The sequence below is a fragment of the Felis catus genome, chromosome C1 (assembly GCF_018350175.1).
Source record: "Felis catus isolate Fca126 chromosome C1, F.catus_Fca126_mat1.0, whole genome shotgun sequence".
Classification (NCBI taxonomy): Eukaryota; Metazoa; Chordata; class Mammalia; order Carnivora; family Felidae; genus Felis; species Felis catus.
Window position 1 is genome coordinate 187,460,489 of NC_058375.1, and position 26,390 is coordinate 187,486,878.

General features: G+C 36.7%; 1 protein-coding gene across 12 annotated transcripts in view; it reads right to left on the minus strand.

Moving 5' to 3' along the window:
- C2CD6 (C2 calcium dependent domain containing 6) overlaps positions 1-26,390 on the minus strand; it is a 178,648-nt gene that overhangs the window by 103,997 nt on the left and 48,261 nt on the right. For 9 of the 12 annotated variants that reach the window (XM_023259603.2, XM_019838477.3, XM_023259608.2 and 6 more), the window contains 5 exons: positions 18,996-19,118; positions 11,707-11,751; positions 10,725-10,793; positions 9,031-9,110; positions 3,641-3,787 (listed from right to left, as the gene is read on the minus strand). In XM_023259603.2, the coding sequence (XP_023115371.2) occupies positions 3,641-3,787; positions 9,031-9,110; positions 10,725-10,793; positions 11,707-11,751; positions 18,996-19,118 (464 nt within the window). The remainder of the gene's footprint in view (positions 1-3,640; positions 3,788-9,030; positions 9,111-10,724; positions 10,794-11,706; positions 11,752-18,995; positions 19,119-26,390) is intronic. The other 3 variants (XM_045034280.1, XM_023259602.2, XM_045034282.1) reach the window with 1 other exon arrangement.

The window sequence follows — 26,390 nt, forward strand, 5'->3', positions numbered from 1 at the left end:
GTTTTTATTAAGAAAGGGTGCTGGATTTTGTCAAAGGCCTTTTCTGCATCGATTGACAGGATCATATGGTTCTTCTCTTTTTTTTTGTTGATGTGATGTATCACATTGATTGATTTGCGGATGTTGAACCAGCCCTGCATCCCAGGAATGAATCCCACTTGATCATGGTGAATAATTCTTTTTATATGCCGTTGAATTCGATTTGCTAGTATCTTATTGAGAATTTTTGCATCCGTATTCATCAGGGATATTGGCCTGTAGTTCTCTTTTTTGACTGGGTCTCTGTCTGGTTTAGGAATCAAAGTAATACCGGCTTCATAGAATGAGTCTGGAAGTTTTCCTTCCCTTTCTATTTCTTGGAATAGCTTGAGAAGGATAGGTATTATCTCTGCTTTAAACGTCTGGTAGAACTCCCCTGGGAAGCCATCTGGTCCTGGACTCTTATTTGTTGGGAGATTTTTGATAACCGATTCAATTTCTTCGCTGGTTATGGGTCTGTTCAAGCTTTCTATTTCCTCCTGATTGAGTTTTGGAAGAGTGTGGGTGTTCAGGAATTTGTCCATTTCTTCCAGGTTGTCCAATTTGTTGGCATATAATTTTTCATAGTATTCCCTGATAATTGTTTGTATCTCTGAGGGATTGGTTGTAATAATTCCATTTTCATTCATGATTTTATCTATTTGGGTCATTTCCCTTTTCTTTTTGAGAAGCCTGGCTAGAGGTTTGTCAATTTTGTTTATTTTTTCAAAAAACCAACTCTTGGTTTCGTTGATCTGCTCTACAGTTTTTTTAGATTCTATATTGTTTATTTCTGCTCTGATCTTTATTATTTCTCTTCTTCTGCTGGGTTTAGGCTGCCTTTGCTGTTCTGCTTCTAGTTCCTTTAGGTGTGCTGTTAGATTTTGTATTTGGGATTTTTCTTGTTTCTTGAGATAGGCCTGGATTGCAATGTATTTTCCTCTCAGGACTGCCTTCGCTGCGTCCCAAAGTGTTTGGATTGTTGTATTTTCATTTTCGTTTGTTTCCATATATTTTTTAATTTCTTCTCTAATTGCCTGGTTGACCCACTCATTCGTTAGTAGGGTGTTCTTTAACCTCCATGCCTTTGGAGGTTTTCCAGACTTTTTCCTGTGGTTGATTTCAAGCTTCATAGCATTGTGGTCTGAAAGTATGCATGGTATAATTTCAATTCTTGTAAACTTATGAAGGGCTGTTTTGTGACCCAGTATATGATCTATCTTGGAGAATGTTCCATGTGCACTCGAGAAGAAAGTATATTCTGTTGCTTTGGGATGCAGCGTTCTAAATATATCTGTCAAGTCCATCTGATCCAATGTCTCATTCAGGGCCCTTGTTTCTTTATTGACCGTGTGTCTAGATGATCTGTCCATTTCTGTGAGTGGGGTGTTAAAGTCCCCTGCAATTACCACATTCTTATCAATAAGGTTGCTTATGTTTATGAGTAATTGTTTTATATATTTGGGGGCTCCGGTATTCGGCGCATAGACATTTATAATTGTTAGCTCTTCCTGATGGATAGACCCTGTAACTATTATATAATGTCCTTCTTCATCTCTTGTTACGGCCTTTAATTTAAAGTCTAGTTTGTCTGATATAAGTATGGCTACTCCAGCTTTCTTTTGGCTTCCAGTCGCATGATAAATAGTTCTCCATCCCCTCACTCTCAATCTAAAGGTGTCCTCAGGTCTAAAATGAGTCTCTTGTAGACAGCAAATAGATGGGTCTTGTTTTTTTATCCATTCTGATACCCTATGTCTTTTGGTTGGTGCATTTAATCCATTTACATTCAGTGTTATTATAGAAAGATACAGGTTGAGAGTCATTGTGATGTCTGTATGTTTTATGCTTGTAGTGATGTCTCTGGGACTTTGTCTCCTCACAGGGTCCCCCTTAGGATCTCTTGTAGGGCTGGTTTAGTGGTGACAAATTCCTTCAGTTTTTGTTTGTTTGGGAAAACCTTTATCTCTCCTTCTATTCTAAATGACAGACTTGCTGGGTAAAGGATTCTCGGCTGCATATTTTTTCTGTCTAGCACCCTGAAAATCTCGTGCCAATTCTTTCTGGCCTGCCAAGTTTCAAAAGAGAGATCAGTCACGAGTCTTATAGGTCTCCCTTTATATGTGAGGGCATGTTTACCCCTTGCTGCTTTCAGAATTTTCTCTTTATCCTTGTATTTTGCCAGTTTCACTATGATATGTCGTGCAGAAGATCGATTCAAGTTACGTCTGAAGGGAGTTCTCTGTGCCTCTTGGATTTCAATGCCTTTTTCCTTCCCCAGTTCAGGGAAGTTCTCAGCTATGATTTCTTCAAGTACCCCTTCAGCACCTTTCCCTCTCTCTTCCTCCTCTGGGATACCAATTATGCGTATATTATTTCTTTTTAGTGTATCACTTAGTTCTCTAATTTTCCCCTCATACTCCTGGATTTTTTTATCTCTCTTTTTCTCAGCTTCCTCTTTTTCCATAACTTTATCCTCTAGTTCACCTATTCTCTCCTCTGCCTCTTCAAGCCGAGCTGTGGTGGTTTCCATTTTGTTATGCATTTCGTTTAAAGCGTTTTTCAGCTCCTCGTGACTGTTCCTTAGTCCCTTGATCTCTGTAGCAAGAGATTCTCTGCTGTCCTGTATACTGTTTTCAAGCCCAGCGATTAATTTTATGACTATTATTCTAAATTCACTTTCTGTTATATTATTTAAATCCTTTTTGATCAGCAATGTTTTTATTTTTGAGAGAGGCACAGAGTGCAAGCGGAGGAGGGGCAGAGAGAGAAGGAGATGTGGAATCTGAAGTGGGCTCCAGGCTCTGAGCTGGAGCACAGCACAGAGCCTGACATGGGGTCGAACTGACGAATGTTGAGATCATGATCTGAGCTGAAGTTGGACGCTTAACCAACTGAGCCACTCAGGTATCCCAATAAATAAATAAACTTAAAAAAATAGCAATGACTAATATGTTCAAAGAATTCAAAGAGAAGTCAGGGGATTTTGGTAGAGAAGTGGAAACTATAAAATAAAGGAAAAATAACTTCAATAAAATAACTGAAATTAAGAATTCAATTCGTTTGGGGTATCTGGGTGGATCAGTCGGTTAAGTGTCTGACTCCAGATTTCAGTTCAGGTCATGATTTTATGGTTTGTGAGTTTGAACCCCACATCAGGCTCTGCACTTGACAGTGTGGAGCTTCTTGGTTTTCTCTCTCTTTCCTTCTCTCTACTCCTCCTCAGCTCACTCTTTCTCTCTCTCTCCTCTCTCTCAAAATAAATAAACTTAAAAAAAAAACCCATACACACGCAAAAGAATTCAATTGGTTTAACAACAGATTAGAAACAAAGAAAAAAGAACCAGTGAACTGTAAGATACGATGGGAGAAATTATTTACACTGAAGCATAGAGAAAAAAGGATGGGAAATACAGAAAAAAGCACAAGAGACCTATAGAATACATTGTTGAGTCAAGAGTAGAGCAAGTATTATACTTTCTCCCTTATAAATAAGTTATCACCTCTTTTCCTGTCATTTCATTGACTTTTCTAAACAAATATCTAAAGCTCATGTCTCAAAAGAAAAAATTAATGTACAAATAACACACAAATGAGATGAAGACTTTTTTTTTTTTTTTACCTTTCCCGAGGTTGTTGCTGAAGTTTTTCAAGTCGCACTACAGATGGCTGGTTGGATTGGGGCATTGCAGTTGGCATCCCAACAGTAACATTCAGGTCTGGGGATAGGAATGCTGGATATTCTATTGGCTGTGGTGTAATTACATTTCTGCAAAAATGGTTATAATGTTAAATATTGAAATTACACAAACGACACTTCTAAAATCAGTGGTAGCTATCAATTCTACATTGCAATCTCACCTGTCTACCTTGAACCATCAGAGGGTAGAGCTAGGAAAAAAGAAAAAGATCAGAGATCCTGACAGAAGTGCTCTCTTGAGCACTCTTACTACAAAGATGGGCAGCAGGGATGGGAAAGGAGATAAGGACCTGAAGTTCTAATGAGGAGTAGAAAGTGTTTAAGCCCAGAGGTGCCTGGGTGGCTCAGTTGGTTGAGCGTCTGACTTTGGCTCAGGTCATGATCTCATGGTCCATGGGTTCGAGCCCCGCATAGGGCTATGTGCTGACAGCTTGGAGCCTGGTTCAGACTCTGTCTCCCTCTCTCTGTCCCTCCCCTGTTTGTGCTTTGTCTTTCTCTCAAAAATAAACAAACATAGAAAGAAAGAAAGAAAGGAAGGAAGGAAGGAAGGAAGGAAGGAAGGAAGGAAGGAAGGTGTTTAATCCCAGACCTCTCTCCCAACCTCTAGATCTAAATCTCTATTTTATGGCCTGGTCAAGTTGACACATAAAATTAATCATCACAAGTCCACCCACCACTTGTCAACCTGACACCCAGAAGCATCTCTTTAAAACATATTTGATCTCCAAATGAGAACAATAACATGACACAACTATCCTGCATACAACCAAAAACTCACTAGCCTCTTCCCCAGAAAAGAATAAAAGTCTTTGAGTGATGTTTACTCTTCTTAATACCCTGAAACTTAAATAGTGTGATGCAAGTTTAACAATACTTAAATACAATATAAAGTCAATTATAATATAAAGTCAATATAGCTTATGTTACATGATGGTAAGATATGAGGAGGGGAAAGAAGATATATATATATATATATTTTTTTCCAGTCACTTGTTAGATGGGCCAGAGTAGCACACCCAAATGAGGAATAAGTTGTCTCCAAAATCCAAAAAACCACCAGTGTTGTGCCTCTGTTTTAGTTATAGGAAGGGCCAGTTACAACAACTTATCTTTCACCTTAGCAAGATTATCTCGACAAGTCCCATACCACTGGCTCCTCAAAATTTCAATGAGGTAGAAGACCCCTGAATTTTTGTCAGAATTCTTCCTACAACCTCTGACATGCAAATGTCTTACCTAAGTAAGTTAGATTAGTTGCTACTTTCTGTTCACTAGATCCAATCAGCTTAAAGGGCATCATTGTAATGAACCTGTATAATGTTTTATATAAGGGAAAGGCAATCAAGATTCCTGTGAACATATTTAATGACATAGGGCTGGAGAAGTTGATATACCTGAGGTAAGACAGTGAAAGTATATTGCTGACCTTGCCAGCTGAAAGAAAGCAAACTGCTTTTTATGGTCTTTATACTAGGAAAATAGCATTTGCCAGATCACTAGTTGCATACTAGGTACCAAGGGATGTGTTAACCTGTCCAAGAAATGAAACCACACCTGGTACAGCAGCTGCAATCGGAATCACTACCTGGTTAAGCTTACAACAATCTACTGTCACTCTCCAAGATCTATTCTATGCACAGGCCAAAATAAGTGAGCTAAATGGGGATGAGATGGGAATCACCACTTTTATATCTTTGAGTCCTTGATAATGGCACTAATCTCTGAATCCCTCCATGAATGTGGTATTGCTTTTTGGCTTAGTGTTTTCCTAGGTAGAGGTAGCTCTCTAGTGGCTTCCATTTAGCTTTTCCCATCCTAAAATCCCTAGGTCCATAGGTCAGGCAATCAATGTAGTGATTCACCTACAGCTAAGTGTGTTGGTGCCAATTAGACAATCTGGAATTAGGGAAATAACCACAGGATGGGTTTAAAACTCCATTTATCACCTGACTTCCCTAAGTCCCTACTCTGGTGGACAACAGTGATGTTTTGAGTCTTCAGGAATTAGTGTCATTTCAGAGCCAGTAGTGTCCAGTAGTCTTTGAAAAGTCTAGTAGTAGTCCCTGAAAGGTCTGATTATTTCCTTTTCCCTAATGTACAATTAACCCTGGTAAAAGGCTCTCCTTCCCTTTTGGGAAAGCTGGGAGAAAGATTAACATTACAAATTTTTATCAGCATACTAGCATCTCTCCTTAAGGGGAGAAAGTGTCCCCTTCATTTGAAGGTTTCTGGGTCTGCAAACTGGCTCAAATCTGGAAAACGATTGAGGAGCTATGACTCTTTTTATCACTCAGGTCAGAGTTTTGTTCACTTGACCTAGAACTTTTCTGTTATACAGATTAAGAAAGAATTTAGTAGGCTTCCTATATATGTTATTTCTAGGAACACCATGATTAATTAGCCAATGCCAAAGGTCCATGTGAGTCAAACTATTCTGATCGCTGCTTTGACTCTACTGTCTATTACGGTAACGTGTCTTGTCATTGGTGGTTGAGTGCCATCACTTGGCCCCTGCTATCCTGGAATCCAGTTATTCCCATTGCATTCAGGTTTTCCCAGTTCAGTGACTGCAGCTCCCACTGTGAGGTCTGGCGCACAAAGAAAAGCAATCACAGAGTTCTTCAAGGGTGGAGGTCCCCTCACAAATTTACTTCTGTCATGTGAAAGGTATATCTTCTGGACCCTCCCTGGGTGAGTGAGTAGGTCTTAAAGACAAATCCATGCCAATATCACCATCTTTCTATGCCCTTGAATACCTTCCTCTAATTAAACCAAGTCAGGTCTGGCATTTCTAATTCACTCAAGTGGGCTTCATTTGGTTCATGTTTCTGCAACCAAACAACCAAATGGAGCCTTTTCTAACACCCTAATCTGCAACATTAAATGCAGAATCTCTGCTTATCATAAATCAATAAATTTGCTATGACCCAATTTTGTTCCTTCCACCACTATCCCACATCCATAGTTCCTTATGTTTACCTCTAGGAGGATTCTTATCTCATTTGTATTATAATAATTTCTTTTTACAAGTTAACTTTGCACTAAACCATGAGCTATGAGGGCAGGGACCAGGCCTCATTTATTTTAGTATTTGCAATGCCTGGGGGATATAGCAGACATTTAATGAATGTTTATCGAATCAATGAGTGGAAAAGGAAATAATGATCAATAAACATAAAACATTCTGGCACAGAAACAGACACATAGACCAATGGAATAGAATAGAAACCCCAGAACTAGACCCACAAACGTATGGCCAACTCATCTTTGACAAAGCAGGAAAGAACATACAATGGAAAAAAGACAGCCTCTTTAACAAATGGTGCTGGGAGAACTGGACAGCAACATGCAGAAGGTTGAAACTAGACCACTTTCTCACACCATTCACAAAAATAAACTCAAAATGGATAAAGGACCTAAATGTGAGACAGGAAACCATCAAAACCTTAGAGGAGAAAGCAGGAAAAGACCTCTCTGACCTCAGCCGTAGCAATCTCTTACTCGACACATCCCCAAAGGCAAGGGAATTAAAAGCAAAAGTGAATTACTGGGACCTTATGAAGATAAAAAGCTTCTGCACAGCAAAGGAAACAACCAACAAAACTAAAAGGCAACCAACGGAATGGGAAAAGATATTCTCAAATGACATATCGGACAAAGGGCTAGTATCCAAAATCTATAAAGAGCTCACCAAACTCCACACCCGAAAAACAAATAACCCAGTGAAGAAATGGGCACAAAACATGAATAGACACTTCTCTAAAGAAGACATCCGGATGGCCAACAGGCACATGAAAAGATGTTCAGCGTCACTCCTTATCAGGGAAATACAAATCAAAACCACACTCAGGTATCACCTCACGCCAGTCAGAGTGGCCAAAATGAACAAATCAGGAGACTATAGATGCTGGAGAGGATGTGGAGAAACGGGAACCCTCTTGCACTGTTGGTGGGAATGCAAATTGGTGCAGCCGCTCTGGAAAGCAGTGTGGAGGTTCCTCCGAAAATTAAAAATAGACCTACCCTATGACCCAGCAATAGCACTGCTAGGAATTTATCCAAGGGATACAGGAGTACTGATGCATAGGGCCACTTGTACCCCAATGTTCATAGCAGCACTCTCAACAATAGCCAAATGATGGAAAGAGCCTAAATGTCCATCAACTGATGAATGGATAAAGAAATTGTGGTTTATATACACAATGGAATATTACGTGGCAATGAGAAAAAATGAAATATGGCCTTTTGTAGCAACGTGGATGGAACTGGAGAGTGTGATGCTAAGTGAAATAAGCCATACAGAGAAAGACAGATACCATATGGTTTCACTCTTATGTGGACCCTGAGAAATTAACAGGAACCCATGGGGGAGGGGAAGGAAAAAAAAAAACAGGCTAGAGTGGGAGAGAGCCAAAGCATAAGAGACTCTTAAAAACTGAGAACAAACTGAGGGTTGATGGGGGGTGGGAGGGAGGAGAGGGTGGGTGATGGGTATTGAGGAGGGCACCTTTTGGGATGAGCACTGGGTGTTGTATGGAAACTAATTTGTCAATAAATTTCATATAAAAAAAATAAAAAAAAAAATAAACATAAAACATTCAAATTTTACCATTTCAACAAATGACCAATATCAAGTGGACAAAATTTATTTTTAATGATAATACCCAGTGCTGGTGAGACTACAGGACAATAAGCACTTCAGAACATAAGTTCTCATCCTATACCTAATTCCCTCATTCCTATTTTCTCCATTTCTTTTTCTTCGATAGCACTATGGATTAAATTTCTATCTCAGGTGCTCATTTTTCTTTTATCTATTTTTACTGTTTCAATTTTAAGATTGGTTGACATTTTTTAAGTTAATTTTGGTTTGCTAACAACATTTTTTGAGCATGGACTTTTTGCTGAAGATTTGTAGGTAACAACTGCAATATGTCAAAGTGGGGGTAACACTACTATACTGTAGAGCATAAAACTGAGAACTATTAGACACTTTGATCTTACAAGTCCCTCACCTCCTTCTACAAAAGGGTATCTCACTGACTAACTTTCCTTATCAAGCTAACCCTACCTTCCCTCCTCCCCCCATCAGCCATAAAGCACCCTCTCCTCTTTATCTTATTTCTCCAGGAATATACCCAGAAACCCAAATTTTCTCCCATCTTATTAAGCAAAACAATTCACTATTCTCTTTACCTTGGAGTCTAGCCCATTCTGGCTAGGTCTTAAGACACCAAAATGATCCATCAAATGGATTAAATGCTTTAAATGCCATATAATCTTATTATGTACATAAGTGTTCAAACACTTACGTCACAGGGTCTGTTCTTTCTGGAGGTGGTGCAATATTCATAAACATGGATGGCTCAACAATTTTCTGAAGAGGTTTTAACTGAAGAAAATCGTAAGTGTGTTTTAACACTGCTTAGTTACAATTACAGTTCACTCTAATACTACTATTCTCTAGGACTATAAGCCTTAAATACATTAAAAAAGAAATAGAATTAAAAGAGGAAAAAAGAACTAATATTTATGGAGCACTAAATATCTGTCAAGAACATTATATCTTTAATATTATTTTATCCTCTCAATAATCCTATGATGTAGATAACTGTGCCTATTTTACAAAAAAAAATGCTGAAGATGAACTACTTCGTTCAAGGGTTACCCAAGAGACATCATAGCCAGGTTTTGAATGCAGCTTTATCTGCCCCCAGTGTAGTGCTCTTTTTACATTATCAAGACAGGGGAGTAGGGAACTATATTACTGAAAAGTTCACCAACATAGCACCAAAATCAAAAACTTTTATATTTCCCACTCTTTTTCACCTAATACCTCTGTTCCATGTTTTTGGTAGAGCCCACTTACATAAAACAATACTTGCCTAGTCTTATCTGAAAAGAGGGTATCCCCTACGAATGTGATTGCCACATGTTTTACTTATATCCAGACACAAGATCTACCTCTGAAGTTGGTGCTTATAAACTGTTACAAAAGGGACTAAACAGAAGTCCCTATAAGGGCCAATTCACAAGAAAATAAATAAGCATAAGGAAAAGAAAGAAAAATCAAAGGAAAGAAGGAAAAAAGATGAAAAAAAGATTGTGTCTAGTGCTTTCTTCTGTATATCACTTCTGATTCAAAATGCATTAAAAACTATTATGATATACCATAGGCAAGATTTTAGAATAACATTTTACCAGGGATAATACAGCAATAGACTTATTTAATAAGAATAATGTACCTACTCTCAATTCCTAATTAAAAAAAAAAAAACCCAAGACTATAAAAAAATAGCAAAAAACAGAAATGAAAGATTATATACAAAGTATACAGGTCATATCCCCTATATAACAGCACCACTGATGGCACTGGATTTATAAACGCCCCAAAGTTGTGATAATCAAGAGCTATTTCAAAACAAATGTAGCCTAAGGACATAATAAAAGAACAGGGCACAGGTTAATGTACAAAAGTTTCCACTGGAACATGGATATATGTAATGAATTTAAAGGGGGCAGGCCAAAGCTAGGAAGATTAACTTCTTTGAAATTACTACTTTCTTGATAAATGAAGGAAGGCTCAAATAACACCAGATATTGAAATAACTGTGGGGGGGGGAGGGGAGGAACATATGTGACCAGAGTAAAAAATGTTATGTGAATATAATTAATGACTCCATTTTTAATAAGTATTTTTAGATACAAAAATCTACACTTCTTACATACTTAAAATAATTGTTTTTAACCCAATGACAACACAGACACAAGAGCAAAGTTTTATGATAAAGGCGTTTTGAATAAAGATTATTTTTAAATGTACACGGAAATAAAAAATGGTAGTTTCCTTTATCCTTAGGTCGGAGAAAAACAGCATTCTTTTAAAAATATTTATTTCATTTTTTAACAAGAATATGTATTTTAAAGGATTTATCAAACTGAATAGAGGCTCAGAAGAGATTTGACTAAAGAGCTATAGAATAATTTTTAAAAGAGAGGAACTAACCTGATGTGAAAATCCATAACCAAAGTTTCCATAGGAGAACATAAATTCCACCTCCACCCTGCAGATAAACTAAACATGTGGCAAATATTTTATTGATCAGAAAGATATTTTAATGAAAAAGTGATAGCCAACTAATATTTTTACGTCACAAATTTATGTTTAAAAAACCAAAGCATTAATACATCCTGATTAAAAAACAAAAAAATTCACCCAAGGAACCCCAATAGAAGAATCTATGGAGTTCCTGAAATGTTAAAAACATTATGTTAAGGAATATTATATGAGTGTTAAAGAGAAAATTTCAATTTATAATTAATAGGATTACCTTGATACATATATGAACATACATGCATATGGTTTTAAAGTATTTACTCACACTTCTCCTATCTCCACTTCCATTTTCAGATAAAAATTTTATTCAGACAAGTGATTTCATCTCTCTGAACCCCAGCTTGTTCAAATGTGAAATGAAGGAGGGTATCAGAGGTTATGACCTCAAATGTCCATCATTCTCTTCTTTATGTTCCTTGTCCCTGTTTTAGCTATTGGCAAAAGTCTCTTTGAATAGAAGATCAATTAATCAAAATAATAATTTTAAGCACTTAAAAATAAATTCAAGTGAGAACTGTAAACAACTCTTCAGAAACTCCTCAAGGAGAAAAATATTTCCTCAATTAAAGCTGAATAGTCAAAGAAGCAGCTAGGATATTTTACTCTCTTATCCAATGATTTCAGTTTTCTTGTTCACCATTTAGCAGTACGGTAGCAGCATTTAAAACAAACAAACAAAAAGGTGGAGATGAAGATTTTGTAAGCAAATATTGTTCTTTCTATTTAATAAATTTCTATGAATTCAAATAGTGACTGGTAGAGTAACAAAGAGAATGGAAACACTATCAGAGGTTAAAACTATATCAGAGCAAAGCTATAAAAAATGTTAAGTATGTGCACAAAGCTTTGGAAGTTTCAGTAAAGTTCTTACTATGTTGTTATTCAACATTTGAAATTCTTCAATAAAGCACCCTTTCTGGAAAAAAGTAATAAATGATAAAATTCTCAAATACAGAGTCACTCATATAATCATCCATATGTAATCTAAACTCGTAAATTTTGGAAAATCAGATCGTGATTTTTAATGCACATGTTAATTTAATAGCTAAATACAATTATAATGAATATTTGGAAGAAAATAAAAATTCTAGGTTGTACCAAAAGTAAATGTTAATATTTACATTATGTTTTAGACAAAAATGTTTCTGCTAGTCATAGTTCCCCTTTCTCCAAGTCTTAAAGGACCATGCCTGCACTCCTTTGTGGGGTTTAACAAAAATCTGCATGATAAGCTGACTCATGATAGGGCTGCTTCTCTCATCGTCAGGACTGTTGGCATTTTTTTAACCAGGTAAACCTTGGGTATCCTTGTTCACCACCTCTCATCATCTCTGCCGTGCTATCAGTCCTCCCATTTAATCCAGCATCCCAGGGTTAACAAACAACCTCCCATCTTTAACTGCTCCACTAAACATTTCCTCTTTATTTTACCTAAGACTTGGCTTACCACTAAGGATGCTGTTTCCCTCATAGACTCAAGTGAAGGCCCACATACCTCAAGACCAGGAGGTGGAGCAGCGTCCTCCACATTCCCCTTCTAGTGCTCCTAGATCATATTATTACACATAGATATAAGCAGTTTTCCATTTTTAAGCTTCATGCTATCTGGCATGTGTTTCAGACATTCTGCTCATAATTCTCATTTAGTGAAAACTTTAGCACCTGGTTCATACATCCTCACCACCTGTAAAACCCAGCAATCTGCAGAACCTATTTAACTCCTGCCCTCTCAGTTCCTGGTGAAGCATTATAATGAAGGAAATAACATCTGGTGGTACATGGCCGACTTCACATAGAATTAGCATATCATATATGTTCTTCATATAGTCACGAGATTTCTCAGAAAATTCGCAAATAACTGAAATAGATTTCCTTAATGATCCTGTCAATCTGCTCTTTATCGCTTCTTACTCTTGATAGCATCCCTTTTCCCAAAGTGGGGACTGGGGAAATACTGTATTGTTTCAAGACTGCTTTTTTCTTCCCTTTTATAAACTGTGCCTCTGCTTTTGATGAAAGAACTTGACCTACAGAGTGATTCATCTCCCTCATATATAAAGTAAACTTTTAGTCATATTTTCAACTATGGTGATATCTTTGAGTTTTTCCTCTAGGTCTCACTGAGATCTGCCAATTAAGCCTTCACTGGAGCCAATTAATATGTTCATCTTGAATGTGCTTCTCAAATCCACTGAGTTTTAGGCTTGCTTTCACTCAGCTCCTCTGGTGAGTTTCAATGTGCGGCAATGAGCTATTTGGCAACCTGTCCTGAAATTGGTTTTGCTCTGCCCAAAGCAAGTTACTGGGCTTAGGCCCAGTCTGGGAAAGTGCAGGGTGGGGTGGAGGTGGGGGCAATGTTAAACTACTCAAGGGTATAGAGAGATAGATAGTCAAAGGTATGATGCTTTACAAGGCATTAGTCTAACAATATTTCACACCTTCAAATTCTCTCTTGACTTTCTCAAAGAATTACAGTACTAGCCATCTTTCTGTTTATCACCTAGTCCTAGGCTTATCTGATAAGGATCATATAGCTAAACCAATAGTCAAAAGTAGTACCAGAGTTCATCCCAAAATTATTACTTGCATTCCTTTTATAATCAATACAGGAATATTATAAATTCCAATATGTTTATATGCCTTAACTGGACCCTAGGCCTTAACAATTAGCTGATGTTTCTGTTTTCTCCCAGAGCCTCAAAGGAATGCAAGATGTATCAGGGATGAGAAGAAACAAGAGATTCATGATACAAGCTACAGATCAATCATTTTTTTACAAAGCTATGTAGAACCTATTATGTGACTTTTAAAATTCAACTCAAGGTCTTTGTTCTCCGCAATAAGGCCAATTATATTCAGAAAGTAATTGATAATAACTGGTAATCATAACAATACATTTGCGGCCTCTTCATGTATACCTGTGGGATAACTGTTTTGCACTAAAATGGCCCTTCCATGCTTCTAAACATGATCTGTAGTTTGGGTCTGGTCATCAGGTCTTCCCAATTCATCCAAGTTCTAAATTTGACCAGTCTGCATGACAAATTCTACCCTAGCTAGCAGCTCTAGAACTAAAACAAATGGTTTATAATTTACCCCTGCATGTGACTCAAATGATACAGCTCAAGCTTTAGAGATCAGATAAACCAGCATAAATTTGTTGACTAGAATAATTCTACATTATAATATTCTCCTTGACCTTTTATTCTCCAGTGTGGTAGAGTCTATCTACACAGTAGCCTACACATGCTGTTATACCCAGGTAAACACTTCAGGAAAAGTAGAATCATTAATAAATTAAGAGGCCTTCATGAAAAGATGTTCAATATTATTGGTTATTAGGGAACTACAAATTAATACCAAAATGAGATACTACTACACACCTATCAGAATGGCTAAACTGTAAAATGGCATCAATACAAATGCTGATGAGGATGCTGAGAAACTGCATATTCATTTCTGATGAAGATGTACAAAGGCCTAGCCACTCCAGAAAACAGTTTGACAGTTTCTTTAATGACTCTACATGCAACTATCTTACAAACCAGAAATTTATCTGATTAATGAACACTTGCACTTGCGCAAAAACCTATACATGAATGTTTATAACAACTTTAATCAGAACAGCCCAGAACTGGAAACCCAGATGTCCTCCAATGGGCAAACTGTTAAAAAAAATGTGGTACACTCACACCCTGTAGTGTTACTCAATAGCAGAAAAGGAATGAACTAGTGAAACACAGAACAACCTGGATGACTTCCCAGAAAATTACACTGAGTGAAAAAACCCACCATGAAAGGTTACATATTGTGTGATTCCATTTATGTAATATCCTTGAAATGAGAGCATTAAATAAGGGAGGAAAACATTAGTGGTTGGTTGCCAAGGGTTAAGGAGGGGGTAGGGCAGGAGGGAAGTAGATGTAGCTATAAAAGGGCAACATGAGGGATCCTGGTAGAGGTGGAAACATTCTGTATCATGGTTGAGATACTGTGCCATAGTTTTGAAAGATGTTACCATCAGAGGAAACTGAGTAAAGGATACAAAGGATCTCTATTATTTCTTTCAACTGCATCTGAATCTACAATTATCTCAAAAGAACAGTTTTGTTTTGTTTTGTTTTGTTTTTAAAGGCTACGTGTCTATTTAAGGTGGGCCAAATTCATCCATGGGACTTACTCTCCCATTAGACCTACTTTCAATAGGGCTGGATACAAAGTGGATTCAAAAAATTTATTATTACATTTGTGATTGTTGCATAGTTCTTATTTTCCTCTATTGTCTGATATGCAGATGTTTAAATATTATTATACAGTCATCATCCCAAGACAACATCCAGCTAATAAAACTGTATCAAAACAAAAACTAAAAACAAAAACCCCCAAAGTACTTATGGTCAGCTTTGTACTTCTGGGATCTTAGTTTTTTTTTTTTTTTAATTTTTTTTTTTTTTTTCGACTTTATTTATTTTTGGGACAGAGAGAGACAGAGCATGAACGGGGGAGGGGCAGAGAGAGAGGGAGACACAGAATCGGAAACAGGCTCCAGGCTCCGAGCCATCAGCCCAGAGCCCGACGCGGGGCTCGAGCTCACAGACCGTGAGATCGTGACCTGGCTGAATCGGACGCTTAACCGACTGCGCCACCCAGGCGCCCCTCTGGGATCTTAGTTTTGACCAAAAGTGAGTAACTGAGAAATTCTAATAAGGAAAATGACACAATTCTTAATTAAGGTAGAAGTTCCTATAGAAGGATACTGACAGATATTATACAGAAACAGAATATCTTGAACACACCACAGTTAAAATCATACAGCTCTTTGGGGAAATCCAAAAATAACCAAAATTGCTTTCCTTGATGACTGTGTACATTAAATAATAATGGTCTCTTTACCATACGATGTAGCAATGCATCAAAGAGACTCATAGAGAGCAATTCATCATAATGTAGAGACTTTTTCAGATATGCATTGGAAGATACGTTCAAGAAAATTCATCGCAGCAGAGAGAATAGTAAAAACTGAAAACAATTCAAATGCCCATCAACAAATCTATAGACAAATAAAATGAGAAACGCTCCACATGGAACAGTATATAGCAGAGAGATAATGAGCGCCAGCAAATGAGATTACCTGTATTGATCTTAGAAGCATAATATTTTAGAAAAAAATTATATTAGTTTGCAACTATATATAAGTAGTAAAACTATGGAAAAAAACAAAGGAATAAATGCAGTTTAAGATAATTATTATATTTCGGGGGCGGGGGAAGGGCAGGAGATTGAACCAGGTGACAGCATAGGAACTTCAACTGGATTACATTTACTTTGTACCACTTTGGGAAAAATACACAAATCCCATAATTTTATAGGTCCTTTAAAGCTCGCCCCTTACCTACCCTTTATGCTATAGTTGTCATATGCATTACATTTACAAACATTATAAACTACACAAGGCAAGGTTATAGAACCTATAAAACAGCAAGATTTGTGTATCTTCCCCAAAGGGGTATGAAGGTTATATTTTTAAGTAGTAATATATCTTAAAGAAATTAGGAGGAGGGGCGCCTGGGTGGCTCGGTCGGTTAAGCGTCCGACTTCGGCTCAGGTCATGATCTCACGGTCCGTGAGTTCGAGCCCTGCGTCGGGCTCTGTGCTGAATGCTCAGAGCCTGGAGCCTGTTTCAGATTCTCTGTCTCCCTCTCTCTGCCCCTCCCCTGTTCATGCTCTGTCTCTCTCTGTCTCAAAAATAAATAAACGTTAAAAAAAATTAAAAAAAAAAAGAAATTAAGAGGAAAAAGAATAGTCTTTCCTTTGGCATCTCTATTCTGCTAAATCCATCAAATGAATTTCTGATTTTAGATATTGTATTTTTCAGTCCTATAATTTGTATTTGGTGCTTTTTATATTTTCTATTTTTCTGTTTGTGTTTATTAAAAAGATGTGGAATGAAATTCTGAGAAATGAAATGCTATATTACAATTGTGGGATGGTGAGTCATATTTTTCATCTAAAAATTTTTATCATCATAAAAATACTGAGTTTACACATACAACTATAGTCCAAATGCCCTACTCCCTTCAACAAAATGTGACTAATAATATACATTTTTCTGATGCATAACTTGCTATATAGTAGAGGAAATTTTAGTCATTTCCAAGATCCTTCCCCCCTAATTTTCTGAGAATCTTCAACTGCTTACTCTTATTCATTAGTCAGTATGCTCTCCTCCTTTGTCTGATGCCTGTTAATATTCTGAAAAAGCTGATTTCCCCCAAATTCTCATTATGAAACTTTTGAAACATATAGATCTGAAAGACTACAGCAATAAGTTATCGACACACCCGACACCTAGATTAAACAAGTTCAAACATTTAACAACTGTTAAAAACTGTTTCAACATTTTGCCACGCTTGCTTTATCTGCGTGTATGCACATTCGTAAGCTGCAGCCATCATGTCACTTTATACCAAAATGTTAAATCTTCACCTTGTGTATCTTCTATGTAACCACAATATCAGTATTACATTTCAGAATATTAACAGTTATTTTAGGGTTTTATCTAATACGTGCTATAAATTCAAAATTTTCCTAATTGTCTCAAGAAGGTTTTTTTAGAACTTATCTTTTTCAAACCTGTATTCAATCAAAGCTGTATGTCTTCTAATCTAGAACAGTTACCTCCATCTTTATTTTTTTTAATAACCTTAACTTTTTAAGGAATCTAAGTTGGTATGTCCACATTATGTATTTATCTTATATCAACATGGTATTAATTTTTTCCCTATCTCCTAATTCCTATAAACTAAAAGTTAGATCTAGACCCTGCTTTGTTAAATTTGGGTTAAACATTTTTGATGAGAACCATTCATAGGTAATGCTGTATACTTCATATTGTACCACCATAGGAAGCATATGATGTTAAATTGTCCACAATTACTTATACTAAGTTCAAGCTCTTGGTTAAAGCAGTAACCACAACATTGCTCTATTGTAGAGGCATCTTTTGCCCTTTGCAACAATTAATCTGTAGGCTGTTAATGGTGGCATCATGGAAATATTTTATTCCCCAATAACCCCTTAAATAATGTTTTTAGTAGCAATGGTAAGTCTTGATTGAACTAATCATCATTCATTATAAAGAACTGCAAGGGGTGCCTGGGTGGCTCAGTTAGTTGAGCGTCGGACTTTGGCTCAGCTCGAGATCTTGCAGTTCATGAGTTTGGGCCCTGCATTGGGCTCTGTGCTGACAGCCCAGATCATGGAGCCTGCTTCAGATTCCTTGTCTCCCTCTCTCTCTGACCCTCCCTCTTTCTCTCTCAAAAATAAACATTAAAAAAAAAGAACTGCAGAAATGGTCAATCTGTAATTCTATCATTCTTCCTACACTTATTAATCGGCATTCTTCTGTTTGAAAGTTTTAAAACTCCATTTTTCTTCCCCTATTCTTTTTTTTAAGATCACCAAGATTTATGGATTTTTCCTCATTCAGAATTTGTAATGGTCTTTTGGATGTTCAAATTATCCTGAAATTGGCCAACAGAAGTCCCTGGGATCTGGCTCCTATGTCTTTTGATGTAACTCCATTAGTCTTTGAAGGCTTCCTTGCTTTGTGTCCTAAGGAATATTTCTGAAAATCCTTAGGTTTGCTTATATTTGTTCACTAATCAGTTAGTTCTCTTCCTTCAAGTTCAGAGCAGCATGGCTGCTGGAAAGTGAGAGGGTACTCCTACAAAGGAGAAAGCAAGAGAGAAGAAACCAGAAATCCTGTGTATAAATCCCGTCCCAAACTCTGGCGGACCCCTAAACAACATATGCACAGGGCAGACAGCAAGCAGCCCAGCTAAGGATAAAGAACTGAAATTTGCGCTGTCAACTAAGAGAGTTTGTGGTTCGAGTCCTGCTTAAAAACATTCCAGAAAAAAAAATAAAACATGCTCATTAGTCTTCACTGCCCTTCTACATAATAAATTTTTAAAAATATTATGCTGTTACAAACTCTTTTGTTTTTTTAAATATAGCCCAAGGGAGATATTGTTTCCTAAGCACATGAGTTTGAAGGTAGATAATAAGCCACAAGGAGTTCATCAGATACAGATAAATAATAACAAACACCAACTGGACAATGTGATACCAAGGTGAAAAAATAACTTTGATACATACCTGAATTACTTCATAAAGATGTACCTGAACACTCCCTAACAAGAAAGGATATTTTTCTGTATTGTCATATTTCATCAGTTCCAAGTAAATATTATTCCGTTCATCATCCTGACGCCTGGGAATCTTGATACAAAACACATATAAAAAGAATTGTTAAATTTTCAGTTTGAATTTCAGGTATAATTTCTGAATAAATACATCCATAAACTATACTTTTGTGTACTTTTGTGTACAACCTAGTGATGTTTACATATATTGTTAGCTTTATAACTTTTCAATCTCACAGTCACATATACCTTAATGTCAACAAAAACCAAGATCTTTTTTATATGTAACATCAATTACAGTGTTTTGAAATATGCACTGCCTACATTCTCTTTTTAACTCTACACAAAAGTTTAGCCTCAACACTCTACTGAAACAATATTATAAAAGGTAATCCAATATGCAATCCAGCAAATCTAGGTAATCCAAAAACCCAATATCAAAAGATATCCAACATCCTTTTCAGTCTTTGTTCCTTAACTTACTGATAAAACGTATACCATCCTCTCAACTTGGAATTCTCTCCCAACCTTGAGCTCTGTAACACAATACCACTATTACGTGACCTTTAAGATTCACACACTCTTTTGTTAATTAGAAAAAAAAAATCTCATTATTTTCCAGTCTAGGGACTTTTAAAAAATATTTGTTTAAAAATATAATTGGCATACAATATTCCATTACTTTTAGGTGTACAGCATAATGATATTTTTATATATTGTGAAATGATTATCACAGTAAATTTAGTTAATGCTCATAAGCACAAAGTTACAATCTTTTTCCTTGTAATGAATTTTTAAGATCAACTCTCTTAGCGCTGTCAAACACACAATACAGTATTACTAACTATAGTCACCATGCTATTACTTACTTATAACTGGAAGTTTGTACATTTTGACCACCTTCACCCTTTTGCCTACTCCCCAAACCTCACGTCTGGCAACCACCAATCTGTTCTCTGTGACTATAAGTTGTTTTTTTGGAGCTATTAGATTCCACACATAAGTGAAATCATACAATACTTGTCTTTCTCTCTCATTTCACTTAGCATAATGCCCTCTAGGTCCATCCATATTGTTACAACTGGCAGGATCTCCTTTTATGGATGGATAATATTCCTCTGTGTGTGTGTGTGTGTGTGTGTGTGTGTGTGTGTGTGTATCAAATTTTTTAAGCCATTCACCCACGGACAATTAGATTGTTTCCATGTCTTGATTACTATAAATAATGCTGCAATGAACATGGAGGTGCAGATGTCTTTTTGAGATAGCGATTTTGTTTTCTTTGGATATATACCCAGAAGTGGCATTGCTTGATCATATCGGAATTCTATTTTTAATTTTTGAGGAACCTCCATCTTGTTTTCCATAGTGGCTACACCAATTTACATTCCTGCCAACAGTGCACAGGGATTCCCTCTTCTCCACATTCTTTGTGCTACTCTTATCATATATTCTTCTTCTACATATGCTACAAATTTTACCATTCATCATTATTATTTTGTTTTAAACAATTAGTAGTCTTTCAGAGAACGATTTTTTTAATTAAAATGTTTCCTTTATTAAATTGTTGGCTTTCTGGAAAAAATACATTTTAATTCAATAAGTATTTGTTAAATGTTAATGAATTCTAGGCACCAGAGATATAATAGAGCATAGTAAGGTAAAGCCCTTGACCATGGGGAGCCTGCAGGCTACTGAGAAAGGAGGTCAACACATAAATGTAAGGGTTACACTGTGACCATCATTATCTGTAATAGAGCATCACTGTAGGACCTACTATAGAGCAATCGTCAACAAAGTCTTCTCTGAGAAAGAGAATACCAAGATCTTAAGAATTTGTAAATTATGAGATATTTTAATTCAGGACCAGAATGAATATACAACATTCATAGGTAATTTACTGTGAAATCATGTGATTATGTCTTGATAGAAAATTTTAATTATTCACTAGCAGTTCTCAATGGTTTTTTTTTTTTTTACATTTTATTTTATTTTGAGGGAGAGAGCAAGTGGGGGAGGGGCAGAGAGAGAGGGGAGAGAGAGAGAATCCCAAGCAGGCTCTACACTGCCAATGCAGAACCCGATGTAGGGCTTGATCTCACAAACCGTGAGATCATGACCTGAGCTGAAATCAAGCTGGATGCTTAATCAACTGAGTCAACCTGGTGCCCTATTCAATGGTTTATAGAGGTATTCAATACATATTACATTATGATATGCAAATTTGTTTACTGATGGAATTTTGAAGAACCAAAAATGTATTTAGCCCTTACGTAAAAATTCAAAATTTGGAAAACATTTTAAAAAGTCTTTCCTTTTTTAATAGTCTTTTATTTTTACCCATATATTCACCATTACCAGTGCTCTTCATTCCTTCCTATGCACTTGGGCTTCTATCTAGGATCATTTCTCTCCAACTTGAAGCTTCCTTTGAGGTTTATTATAATTCAGGTCTTTTAGATACACATTCTCTTAGCTTTTGTCTTTCACCATCTTTTTAAAGAATATTTTCACTGGATTTAGAAATTTAGGTTGATTTTTTTTTTTTTTTCAGCACTGGAAAGATGGCATTGCTTTATCTCCTGAACTCCATTGTTTCTGATGAGAAGTCTGTTGTTACTCTTATGGTTGTTCATCTAAACATGCTGTGTTCTTCCCCTCTGGCTACCTTTAAGATTTTCTCTTTATTTTTGGTTTTTGGCAGTTTTATTATGATATACTTAGGTATGATCATTTTTGTACTTCTTTTTCTTGAGCTTCACTGAATTTCTTGAATCTACTGATTGATGTCTTCCATTATTTCTAGAAAATGTTTAGCAGAGAAAAACCTAAAATACTAAATACCCTAATAAATATCTTCCTTCTGGGATGTAACTGAACATCTGTAAATTGAGTGATATGGCCCACTGGTCTCTTCTGGGTTTTTTTAGTCTTTTTTCTCTCTGAACTACAATTTGAATGATTTCTACTAACTTATCTTTCAATTCACAGATCCTTTCTTCTGCTCTGTCCAGAATGTTTCAAATGAATTCATTTCAATATTGTATTTTTCAGATCTAGAATTATGTTTGGTTTTTAGATTTTCCATTTTCTTCAAATTTCCCATTGTGATCATCCATTTGGTCCTCCTTTTTCAGTTTGACACATTTATGATAGATGCTATCAAGTTCTTGTCTCCTAATTCAAACATTTGGGTCACCTGTGGGTTTACCTCTATTGTTGGTTTTATTTCCTCATGAGCAGCATCTTTTTATTGTATAATGGCTATGCAGTAGACACTCTGGGTTTTTATATCTTCCCTTACTAAGTTTTGACTTTTTTTTTCTGGAAGGCAGTTAATTGCTGGCAGATCATCTTGATTCTATGACATCTTGGTTCGGTGATGGGCCTATCTCAGCCTTTGTCCATGGTACCGGGGTTTTAACCCTTACTTTTAAGACATGATCCTTATTCCTAACACTTGGACTTTCTGTGATCTCAGATTAATACTGGTAATGTTCAACAAAATCTCTCCACATTAGCTGCATAAAACTCCAATAACTCTGAATTTGTGATTTCTGAAATCTCTATTCAGCTCTCAGTTCCCCAGCATCTATTCTCTGTAATTCCTCCTAGAAACTCCCTTTGCATATGCACACCATAGGATCCAACCAAGGACCTGAATGGAATAACTATACAGATTTCTGGGGCTCCTTGTCTGCTCCTCCATCCTCTCCAGTGCCCCACCTTACAAATTCCAGCCACCTTAGCAGCCCCAAATTCTCATCTGTTTCCTCTCTCAGCCTCTGCTTCCTCCACCAAGCAATATCACTCACTCTTTGGTTTCACTTCCTTTTTTTTTTTTTTTTAATTTTTTAAATGTATTTTCTGAAGGAGAGAGAGAGAATAAGCACATGAGCAGGGGAGGGGCAGAGAGAAGGGGAGACACAGAATCCAGGGCTGGCTCCAGACTCTGAGCTGTCAGCACAGAGGACGACATAGAGCTCAAACTAAGGAGCCATGAGATCATGACCTGAGCTGAAGTCAGCCGCTTAACCCACTAAACCACCCAAGTACCCCTGGGTTTCAGTTTCTTATGCCAGATTCACTGCCAGACAGAAAGCTGTTGTAAATGTGGAGCTCACTTCTTCTGCTTCCCTCCTCTTAAGGATTACAGCTCTCCGATTTCCCTTGTTAAATGTCAGAAAATAGTTCCTTCATATAAGTTACTCAATTGTATAGCTGTTTAGAGCAGAAGAGTACATCTGATATCAGTTACTCCAGCATGGCCAAGTCAGAAATTCACTAGTATTTATTCTTTAACATGAGTTTTAACATCACTTACTCAATAGCTTTTTAGATTAAAGCCTTAGAAAAAGCCTTAAAAAGCCTAAAAACTAGATTAAAGCCACTTACTATTCCTTTTGTTGTTGTTGTTGTTGTTGCTTTTTCTATTTTTAACTAGATCTATTTTGTAAGCGTTAGCAAATTCAAGTCCTAAAGTAGAAAATGTATTCTTTTATTTTATCCCAGTTATGTGATACATAGTTTCAAAGTCAAATAGTTCTACAATGGTTGAAACAAATAAGAACTTTGTTTTCCTCCCATGTTTAATCTTTTTTTTTCCCTCTATTTTATGATGTTTTGACATCTTAAAAAGCTTGCTGGCCAGAGACAGATGTTCTCTCCCTGAGCTAACCAATTCCTAGAGATAGAAAAGGGGTTAGCTAGATAGAAGACTATCTTTCATTTGCAAACCAATCCCAAAATTTAGCCCTAACTACTCCTTATCTAACTCTCACAGGGAGGCAATATTTCCCCTGCCCTAAATCATCCCAGGCCCAGGTACCAAGCAACTAAAGACTACCCCTACAGCCAAACGCCTATGGGAATTATTCATGCTAGCCAATCCTAAATTTTTAACCCTCTCCTGCATTGCTTTCTCAAATAAATCCCAATGGAGGTTTTAGCCTTCACTCTCTCCTCACTTCTGTCTTCTGTCTCCTGACCATCTTGATACTTCCCCTGTGGCCCTATGTAGTGTATCCCTTTGTTCCCTTCTCTCAATGGCATTAGTCTCTCCATTCCATGTTGTCATTCAGTCATACCTCTATAAAGTAAATCCTGGGTTTAATTTTAGAATACTACCCTACCCACCCCCTAAAAGCCTCAAAAGCCACCTTTCAAGCTTTTAAAGGGATATCTCTGGTTTTCGTCATGAAATAATGTTTCAAAGTAACATGCTTATATTAAGTGATTTTTTTGTAGTTTTAGATACTATCAATTAATTGCTTATTGTAAAGGAAAAATATTAGCTCAACACCCTCCCCGACAGATTTTACATTTCTTTTCCCTTCATTCCTCCAATATATTATAGATCATACTTTTTGTTAGACTAATACTTAGTGTTTATTGTGTATATGTAACTATTTTTCAGGGTTTAACAATATAATTACAATGATTATATTTCCTTTTCTCTATCACTTCTTAATTTTCTTAGAGTTAATATGTGTTTTGCTTTTTTATCTTCATTCCCTTGTGCAGTTTTCTATGTAGTTATTACTAAGTCGTTCCCAAACTTTCTATTAGAATTCCATTAAAATTCTTCTCTTAATATCCTCAAACTAACAGCTCCTATCAAAATAAAGAAAAAGATTTTCGGGACACCTGGTGGCTCAGTTGGTTAAGCATCAGACTTCAGCTCAGGTTATGATCTCATGGTTAGTGGGTTCAAACCCCATGTTGGGCTCTGTGCTGACAGCTCAGAGCCTGGAGGCTGCTTTGGATTCTGTGTCTCCCTCTCTCTCTCTGCCCCTTCCCTGCTTGTGCTCTCTTTCTCTCTCTCTCAAAAATAAACATTAAAAAAAACTTTAAATAAAGAAAAAGATTTTTATTATGCTTATAAAGATAAGCACCCTATTAATTTATATTATTTTTCCAGTGCTAATTTCAACTTTTATTTAAGTGGACATATATCCACAAAATTCTTGAAAAATTGGAAGCTCAGGAAAACTATTTTGCAAAGTAAAAGAAATAGTATAGGTTACCTTTAACAAAACGATGCCTGTTTTGTGTCTGTGTGTTTTGTTTTGTTTTGTTTTGTTTTGTTTTGAGAGAGAGAGAACACAAGTGGGGGAGAGGGGCAGAGGCAGAGAGAGAGAATCTTAACAGGCTCCATGCTCAGTATGGAGCTGGATGTGGGGCTTGATCCTACAACCCTGGGATCATGACCTGAGCTAAAATCAAGAATGGGATGCTCAACTGACTGAGCCACCCGGGTACCCCATGGTTTTTTTTTTTTTTTTTTTGTAAACTATGCTTAAAGAACTATCTTCAGTACTCAAGACTTAAGCAAAATAAAATTCTGAAGATTAAAACTAAAGGTTAAAAAATATACAGCATGGAGGAAATGTTCTAAGATTTCACTAAAATTTAACCAATGTCATAAAACTTTTAGGACTAACAACTCATCAATGAATCCCACATCTGAATGAAACAGTGCTGCTTGTTTTAAAGAAAACTTTGAGATACATTTAAGATTCTAAGAAGCTTTTTAAAAAATATATTGATTTTGAGAGAGGGGGAGGGGCAAAGACAGGGAGGGGAAGAGGAAGAGAGGAGAGAGAAAATCCCACTCTGATAGCACAGAGCCCAATGCCAGACTCAATTTCACCAAAGGTGAGATCATGACCTGAGCTGAAATTAAGGCTCGTGATGCTTAACTGACTGAGCCACCCAGGTGCCCCTAAGATTCTAAGAAGCTTAACTGTAAAAAGAAGCAAACTCTTAGCATAGCAAGCTCTGGTGTGAGAGGAAGTTTAATAAAGTGAAGTCTGAAGCCAGACTGACTCCATTCCCAGCTCCACTATTTACTAGTTCTAGGACCTTAAGAAAGTTCTTTTACCTAACAGTACCTTTTTTCTCATCTGTAAAATGAGGATGATAATAAGAGTATATATACTTTGAGGGGTTGTTATAAAGACTAAATAAGTTAATCCATGCAAAAACAATTAGGGTTTACATAAGAAGAAAGGAGAGAGGGAAATAAAAAAAAAAAGGTACTCTCTGGACTGAACATTTGCATCCTCTCAAAATTCATATGTTGAAGCCTTCTCCCCAGTGTGATGGTATTTGTAGGTGGGGTGTAGGGGAGGCAATTAGGTCATAAGGGTGGAGCCCTCATGAATTGGATTAGTGCCCTTCTAAGAGACATAAAAATCTCTCTGTTCCCTCTGCCATGTCAGTATATAATGAGAAGATGGCCATCAGGGAATCAGAAAGCAGGCTCTCACCAGACACCAGATCTGCCAGCACCCTCATCTTGAACTTCCCAGCCTCCAGAAAGGTGAGAAATGAATGACTGTTGTTT